The sequence below is a fragment of the Dipodomys spectabilis genome, unplaced genomic scaffold (genome assembly GCF_019054845.1).
Source record: "Dipodomys spectabilis isolate Male_0828 unplaced genomic scaffold, ASM1905484v1 ptg000002l, whole genome shotgun sequence".
NCBI lineage: Eukaryota > Metazoa > Chordata > Mammalia > Rodentia > Heteromyidae > Dipodomys > Dipodomys spectabilis.
In genome coordinates this window covers 55,783,989-55,792,841 of record NW_024870679.1, presented here as the reverse complement: position 1 = coordinate 55,792,841, position 8,853 = coordinate 55,783,989, and the positions used below count along the sequence as shown (strand labels likewise).

The 8,853-nt window shown below is 50.3% G+C and overlaps 1 protein-coding gene across 4 annotated transcripts in view; it reads left to right on the top strand.

Moving 5' to 3' along the window:
- The first annotated feature begins 3,959 nt into the window (after nt 1-3,959).
- The window catches only part of Ttc39a (tetratricopeptide repeat domain 39A), a 41,860-nt gene continuing 36,966 nt past the window's right edge, over nt 3,960-8,853 (top strand). For 2 of the 4 annotated variants that reach the window (XM_042684365.1, XM_042684389.1), the window contains exon 1: nt 8,199-8,306. In XM_042684365.1, coding sequence (XP_042540299.1) covers nt 8,260-8,306 — 47 coding nt within the window. In that variant the 5' untranslated portion in view covers nt 8,199-8,259. Of the gene's footprint in view, nt 4,045-8,198; nt 8,307-8,533; nt 8,660-8,853 lie in introns of those variants that run through there. The other 2 variants (XM_042684373.1, XM_042684383.1) reach the window with 2 other exon arrangements.

Here is an 8,853-nt window from a genome sequence, read left to right as displayed (position 1 = left end):
TGACATACTATGAAAAACCTCCATGTGATCTTTGTCCTAGTTTATGGGTTGTGGGGATCTCCAATGCGAGATGTTTGGGATTCTCTGCCAATGAGCTCAATAGATAGATGGGATCAAACTTCAGTTCTACCAGCTTGCCACATTTTTTTTTGTCGGTCCTGGGGCTTGAACTCTGGGCCTAAGTGCTGTCCCTCAGCAATTCAGCTCAAGGCTAGAGCTCTACCACTTGAGCCACAGTACCACTTCCAGCTTTTTCTGTTTATGTGGTGCTAAGGAATCGAACCCAGGGCCTCATGCATGCAAGGCAAGCACTCTACCATTGAGCTACCTTCCTAGCCTGCCACATTTTTTGTAATAGCTTCAAATCCATTATTTGTTTTGTGCCTCCCTAAAACATTCTGCCTCTAAGCTTAGTTTTGTTTTGAGCACTGAGACTTAAACTGAGGTCCTTGTGCTTGCTTTCCCGGCATTTTAACCACTGAGCTACATCTCCAGCCCTTCTACTCTCTCCTAATATTAACTCATCTGCTTCTCCCCAAAGTAAGAGGCCTAGTGGCCAGCAGCTTGAAGTTCAAACTCTAGAACAGTGTGACAAAGCATTAAAAACTACTCTGTGCCACACAGACTGGTCTGAACTTGACTGTGAGACTTTCTAGCAGTTTAACTGTGCCTCAGTTTACTCATTTGCCGTATGATGTTAAATTTCATCTCTCAAGACCATTGTGAGGAATTGGTAAGAATTATATAGAACAATGAGAAGAGTGTCTGATATAGTGGTGAACAATTGCTATGGTTACACAGTGACTAACACACACACACACACACACACACACATACAGCCTGACACCCTGACTGCCACTGCTACCCTGGCAACAAAGTGGCCCCTGAGGTTCTTTGCTTTATCACCTACTTTGATCCCCACAGAGGCTGTATGTACAAGTACCATTAGGCCAGACAGCCTAACACAACAATGCAAAGAAGCTGAGAAGCCCAAGACCCAGGAAGATTCAGTCTAGTGAAAGCCTGCTTTGTGGCTCATAAATGGTACCTTCTTGTTGTGTCCTATATGGTGGTAAAGCTATAGGAGCATGTCTTGGGCCTCTTCACAAGGATTCCACCCCTCTGATTACCTCTCAAAAGCTCTACTTCTAATATCCATCAGCTTGGGGTGTATGTCAACATGTAAATTTGGGGGTGTCACAAGAACTAGTCTATAGCATTTTCTCCATCCCAAGAGTGAATAAGATTTTCCCTCTACCCCTCCCCCCCAGGTTAATTAGGACCATACTACAACCCTTTAGGGCTGGGGAGAGGGAGGAATGGGGTTTTAAACTCAGGGTCTTGTACTTGCTAGGCAAATATTGTACTGCTTAAGCCACACTCCAGACCCAGGCCATAATTGAAAAAAATTATTGTTATTATAAAAGTGATATACAGAGGGGTTACAGTTACAGAAATAAGGTAAAGAGTACATTTGTTTTTGGACAATGTCACTCCCAGGCTCTAACTTTTAAAAACACCTGAAGAAGCAGGAAGTAAGACATTTTGGTGATGTTATGGCCTTCTCAAGGTCTGTCAGCATGAGAGAAGCCTTCCGGTAGAGTTTCTCAGTCTTGAGGGACCAATGTGTATGTCTAGCATCTTGCTTCCCAGGAAACAGGGGGCATTTTTTTCTGACTCCCAACACTTACTTTTCCATTCTCAAATTGGCCTTTCCCAGGTGTGCAGGGCAGAAATCTACCATTTCTCAAGTAAAATCTCTCTCCCTCACCCTATGGATGGTAGGGATTTTTTTTTTGCTGTACAACCCACAACTGAAATAGGCAGGAAATATAGCATCCCATCCAGCTAGAATTCAATCACAAAACTCCAATTTTCATTTCCCTTCATGTGTGTGTGTGTGTGTGTGTGTGTGTGTGTGTGTGTGTGTGTGTGTGTGTGTGTGTGTGTGTGTGTGTGTGTGTGTGTGTTGGTTCTGGGGCTTGAACTTGGGGCCTGGGAGCTGTCCCTGAGTTTTTGTGCTCAAGGCTAGTGTTCTATCACATCAGCCACAGCTCCACTTCTGGTTTTTGGGTGGTTAATTAGAGATTTTTTTTAAAGTCTCACAGACTTTCCAGCTTGGACTGGCTTCAAACCAGGATGGTCAAATCTCAGCCTCCTGAGAACTAGGATTACGGGCATTTACAGATATAAACCACTGGCACTCAGCTTCCAATTTATTTTAATCTCTTTCCCCCTCCCCCCCCAATGAAGTAAAGTTACCCCTGCTTTTTGCTTTCTACAGCCTCAGGTATTGTCCCTGAGGTAATAATGGCCTTATAGAGTTGGCTCCAACAAGCACTTACACCCTGTAAACCACAGCAGACAGACCCCCAGTCCATTCTTGATTAAGAAACACTTTTCAGTCCATCAGACAGCTAAGTCTCTGAAGGTAACTCTGTTGTATTTCTAAGGAAACAAGTGAGTGGACACTTGCTTTACATATGGATACGAGAAGGCATGGTGAAGGACACAGACCAGGGCAAAGGAAATGAACAGCTCTACTCAGCAGCACTGCTTGCAAATAGTCTTCCACCTCCTCTGTCAGTTGTTCCAGCTCCAAGCCCCAGTTCCTCTCCTCAGACACCTTCTGAACTAGTCCCCTGCCTCCAGAATGCTTCCCTTCCCTGCCTCTGGGGTCTGCCATACAGGGAGACCTTTTTGTTTTTTTTAAGGTTGTGGGGTTTGAACTCAGGGCCTAAGCACTGTCCTTGAGCTCTTTTGTGCTGTCCCTGAGCCTTTTGCAAAAGGCTATCACTCTACTTTGAGCCACAGCTTCACTTCCAGTTTGTGAGTAGTTAATTGGAGATAAGAGTCTCATGGGGACTTTTCTGTCTGGGCTGGCTTTGAACCTCAATCCTCAGATCTCAGTCTCCTGAGTAGCTAGGATTATAGGAGTGAGCTATTGGTGCCTAGCTAGGAAGCTTGGACCCCACCAGCCAGCCTAAGACATGCACTATCAACTATTCTCCAAACAACTCTGAGCAGGGAGGGATTGAGGCCCTGAGTACATGTCTTAGAGGAAATTTTCTTTCTCTGGACAGCTTTGCATAATTTAAGGTCATTTCTGGGTCCTTTTGCTCATTTATTGCTCATAACAATCATGTTATTCCTGCTTTACAGGTGAGAAAACTAAAGCTAAAAGAGTCATGAACAGACCCTGTTCCAAGAGCTTTCTGGGTTCTTTCTCATTTCTTCTTGCAGTCACTAACCACCAACCAGCATCCTCACTTGGAGATAAAGTTGTTGGCCCAGCATGTCAGAGCTAGGGCGCAGCCCTGGCTTTCCAGCCTGCTCTCCAAGCCACTCCCTACGGAGCCTCAAACTAATTGGATGACTTGCCTGGCTAGGACACAGAGGAACTAGGACTCCGTGTGCTAACCCTCTGACAGGATGTGCTCTGTGCCAGAAATCCCCTGTTCAGCTCCAACTCTTTGTTTTAGACAGAACTGTTCTTGGTCCCTCATGCTTTTTCCCAAGCTCCTTTCTTAGACCCACAAGAGTGCTTGAACCAAGAACATCAAAGGAGGCAAGACCACTGAGCTCCTCATGCAGCCAGCCTCTCATTACTCTATTGTGAGGTTGGGGAAAAGCCAAAGGCCACAGCAGGGCAGCAATATGCCCCAAATCATACAGCTACTGGACGACAGAGTCCATTGAAGGAAGGAATCCAAGGAGCAGGCCCAGATGTTCCCCCAAGGGGTCAGTGCCAGAGAGTATTTAAGATCTGTGACTGTCAGTCCTCTTAAAAGGGCCCATATTGATGGGCCTGTCCACTTGTGAATAATTAACAAGCCGGGGCCTGTAACCTGCTGGGTGGAGTCTTATAGTCACCAGCTCAGCCAGGTTGAGAGGGTTCTGGAGAAACTGCAAGGGTAGGCAGGAACATTTCATGCTGGGTCAAGGCCTGGAAGAAGTAACTGAGTCAGGCCAGGGCCAAGAGGTTAACCCACACAAGGCCTAGTTACTGTGGTTTTGCAGAGGAGAAGACTGAGATTCACAGAGGTGAGACAGAGCTGGCTTCACAGCTTAAAGCTCTTTCTATGACAAGGGCATTACTCATCACATGCTTGCACACCTCAATTCTGTATTCCTCCAGTTTCAAACACCTCTTCTTCCCACCCTTCCTCTTCCCTTTCCCTGAGGATAAGATACCAAGTTATGGATTGAAGTTATGATTAGACCTTGGCCTAAGTTATAAGAATCAAGTTATTGGATTCAAGCTAGACCTTGGTCCCTTACATTTGGGCCAAGCCTCCGTTTTCTCATCTGTAGGATTGGAGGTAATGCTACTTCAGACTTTCTGGGACATTCTGAGGAAGTTCACTCCACAACTATGGATTGAGGGCCATGTTAAGATGAGTGAAGACATGAATGAAAGCAGCCCACATGGTCATCTGGGCTACCAGGAGGTATGGTAACCCTGATGATTTGTTCCTGCAGATTGAGGAGAAAATGGGGGAGAAAAGCAGGCCTGGCATCTCTAGGGTTTTCCAGGCCAGAAAACAGGCTCCCTGACAGAGGAGGAAGGGAGCAGGATGCAGGATGCTCTCCCAGCCCCTGGCACCCAGTTTCTCTGGGGTGAGCAGGTGATCCAGGCAGGGTCACCTGTGCTGGGAAGCAGAAACAATGCTGGTGACTCAGGTTGTCCTGGGCTGGGGAATCATCCTCCATGAGCAACAGTTACCAAATGGTGGACTAGTGCAATGCCCTGACTCACCAGAGTATTCCAGGTCTAACTGCAGCTCTGCTGCTGGTCTCAGTCAGGTCATGTTCATCTGTAAAATGAGGAGAACAGCATCCTCATCAGGCCCAGACTCTATTCTGGGCATTCTACCTATGTGTATGTAAGGACTCTTAATTACTACCATAGCCCTTTAAAGTAGGCAGTGTTACTAGTTCCATTTTGCTGATGGGGAAACTGAGGCTTAGAGAGATACTTAAAAGTAAACATTAGGGGCTGGGAAGGTGGCTCAGTGGTAGAGTGCTTGCCTTGCATGCATGAGGCCCTGGGTTTGATTCCTCAGCACTACATAAGCAGAAAAAGCCAGAAATGGCACTGTGGCTCAAGTGGTAGAGTGTTAACTTTGAGCTGAAGAGCTGAGGGATAGTGCCCAAACCAGAGTTCAGGCCCACAACTGACAAAAAAAAAAGTAAAAAGTAAATTAAGCACTGTGGCTCTCTCTTTTAATCCTAGCTACTCAGGAGGCTGAGATCTCAGGATTGTCATTTAAAGCCAGGCCAGGCAGATATCTGAGCCTCTTAGTTCCAATTAACCAACAAAAAGCCAGAAGTAATAGAATGCCAGCTGTGAGCAAAGAAGCCAGGTAAGAGTGCAAGGCCCTGAGTTCAAACCCTCAGAATTGAAGCTTGCATGTGTACATAGGTACATGTGTATGCATGCACGCACATGTACACACACATACACACATGACAATTTTATACAATAATTCATGTTATACACTTAATACTGTGTAAGGCTTTTAAGAAGCTTTTGTTATGTGTTGGCCACTGTTTAATAATTATCTCAGAAGGTAAAGTGCTGGGCTCTGTGTTTATGTCAGACGCTGAGTTATAGAGATGAATGTGACTGGCCCTGTAGTCAATAAAGTTCCACCCAGTCTGATGTCAGAAACAGCCAGAGTCACATGCAAACTTTCTTCCAGCCCCCCCACCCCCACCCCAAACGTACCTCATTCACAGTGACAACCCAGAGAGTTAGGACAAGTCAAAGAGAATTAGGGCAATGGGTACTAAGAAGCCCCAGATCCAACAAGGTATTTCCCAGAAGAGGTTGCATCTGAACTATGGAGCAAGAAGGAGTTTGGGGTCAGGAGGCCCCTGGCTATTTTTTATTTTTATTTTTGTCAGTTGTAGATCTTGAACCTAGAGCCTGAGCACTGTCCCTGAGCTTTTGTGCCCAAGACTAGTGCTCTACCACTTTGAGCCACAGCTCCACTTCTGGCTTTCTGGTGATTAATGGGCAATACAGAGTCTCATGGACTTTGCTGCCTGGGCTGGCTTCAAACCTTAGATCTCAGCCTTCTGAGTAGCTAGGATTATAGGAGGTGTAAGCCACCAAGCGCCAGCCTTGACCTTGGTAGTTTTATCTTAGCAAATTTATATTCTCTTTAGGAAAGAGGCTTTGCAGTGGTAGCTTCTGAGTCCATTTACTCCATGAATGAACATTCTTTGAAGGAATGTCTGTTCTAAGGGAAAGCAACAGTGTTAGCAAAATGAGTTTCCTTCCCATAGTTTAGTACACTCCTTCCCCTCCCCACAGCTTAACATGTTCCCTTCCTAGGCAATACTAGGCCCATATAGTAAAGGCAGCAAATAATCAGCCCTCCACCCCCTTTGTCTTGGGACGGCACTGCTCTGGGGCAGCTACCACCACATAAGACAACAAGAGCCCCTTAGAGTAACCTTCAGGTCTGGGCAGTTGCAGAACCCCTTATCTACTACTTGGACAGCAGCCATAAATCCTAGTCCGCCATGATGAAGCCCCTGGCCCACAACTGGGTCTCTGCCTCCTAGCCCCTTCTAGCCATCCTAGACCTCCTAGGTTATACAGGTCACCCCAGACAATAGCCAGTGCTTCTTCTCATTTCTCCCTTGAGAGAAGGGGTCTTGCAGACCCCTTTTCTGGCAATAAACCTTCCTTTGTTCTCTGTACCTGGATGGCTGCGTGGTTCTCTGGCAAGGTCTAATTTACCCTATCGACGAACAGTATGGGCAAATGCCTCAGGCCTGTCTCTTTCCTAGAACTCTTTATACACACTGCTGGGTCCTCCAGCCTTACAGATGCCAAGCAGCCACCAGTGTGCCCTTGCCTGCCCCCCCCCCCCATGCTTTTGCCCATTTATTCCATCTAGCAAATTTCATCAACAATACAAACTTTCAGGGCTCAGCAATATGCCTACCTCCTCCAGGAGCCCCCCACCCGACTTTCCTGCATCTGGATCCCTCATTGTCCTTGGTAGATGTCATTGTGGCCTGCTTCTTGTAGCTAATCGTGTGTGTGTCTACATGAGGCTCCCAGAGGTGGGATGACTCTAGCAAGTGAGCATCTGGCTGCTGCTCACATATGGGCGGCAAATCAATTGCCTTTCCAGGCAGCCGATCTGGATGTGAGCAATAATCCCTAAAGCTTTTCCAACTCCCACTACCAAGCCCAACCTGCCTGGCTTCCCTGGGATCTGGTCCAAGTCCTCTTCCTACCAAGGCTGCTCCTGCAGGCTGCCCCCAGCCTGTTTCCTTTTCTGTTATTCTGGAGTTCAGGACCAATCCAGGCCAGTTGGAGTTTCTCCTTCTGTCCCTCTGCCTTTGTGAAGGGACAGCTCTAATGGCAGCCGCGTGCTCTGATGAGTCATGGTTTAGAGCATCTGGGCGCAGAGGTGGTGGCAAGTTAACTCCTCCTGATCCAGGGTGCTCCTGCCAGGAGACCAGGCAAACCTCCACCCTGCCCTGCACACCCACCTCAGGGCTAAATGCACAGTGGGTGTTTGGGGGTGTGGTTCCCCTGCCCCCCAGGATCTGGGAATCAGGGCAGAGGCAGGAGAAAGGGGGAGGTGTGAGCCCTGGAGTCCCCGGCCCAGCTTGCCACGTATTGAGGAAGCGGCCTGAGCCTGGACCCCGAGCTTCAGTTTCCACATCTGCAAAATGGCAGGCTTGGGAGTTGTTTGAGAAGGCGGGCGTGTGCTGCCGGCTGGCAGCCGCTCTTTCCCGCCTTCTGGTCTCCAGCTAACAGTCCGTGCTGCCAGGGGACCGGGACTGAAGCCACGCCTGACTGCAGCGGTGTCTTTTCTCTGCTTGGATGACCCCCATTCATGCCGCAGGACCTGGGGGGCTCGGGGCGGGGCGGCGGCGGGCCGTGGGGACAGGAAAGGTGGACGTCCGGGTAGAATTGGTGGCGGTGGCTCGGAGCGGCGCGCTCCGGCGCGAGGTGTCTGCGCGGAGGCCCCGGGGACGCCGGGGTCTCACCTGCCGAGCGGCGCCGCGGACCAAGCAGCGCGGGCGGGGAGCGGGTGGCGGCTCCTCCCTCGGCCCGGGCTCCGGCGACGGCCATGGCCCCACTGCGCCGGTGGGCAGACCGAGGCTCGGCCCCGCCGCCTTCCCCGCCCCCGCCGCGCCCCTCCCCGGCCGCCGCGTCCCCGGCTCGGCCGCGCAGCACCGGGGATCCAGAGGCAGCACCTGGACTCGCGTCGGGCGGGGACGGCGATGAGCACGGCCGGAGCCCCGGGCGCCCTGCCCGGCCTGCCCGCGGGGTAAGTGGCGCGCGAGGCTGGGGGGGCGGGGGGGGCGCGGGCCGAGGGCGAACGGGGCGGGGAGCGTCGCGCCGGGCCTCCGGGGTCGCGCGCCCCGCGGCCGCACTGCGGCGCCTGGCTCCTGCCATGCAGCCCCTGCCTGGAACTGGAGCCGGAGGCGGGAGGCGGCGGTGGAAACCTCCCGAGGAGACCCCCGGGGGAGCGCCATTCACTCCCAACTGTCCCAGGAAGCCGTAGACACAGCCACCGCGTTCACCTGCTTCGTGGGTTGGGCTGTGTTATTATCATCCTGCGTACGGATGGGGAAACTGAGGCAGAAGTCTTAAGTGACTTGTCTTCCATTTATCCAGGAGGTAAGGTTTCGGGGGTTAGTTTTGAACACCGGTCTCATGGCAGAGCCTCTATTCGCATCATCTTCTGGGATATTTGGGGGGACTTAAAAGGCTAAGTATGGTCTGGCCCGGGCCCATTGGTTGCAACGGGAACCTAGGTTGTAAAAGGTGGGTGGGCGTTGTCACTATCAACATGGCTCCCTCCGACCCCCCCA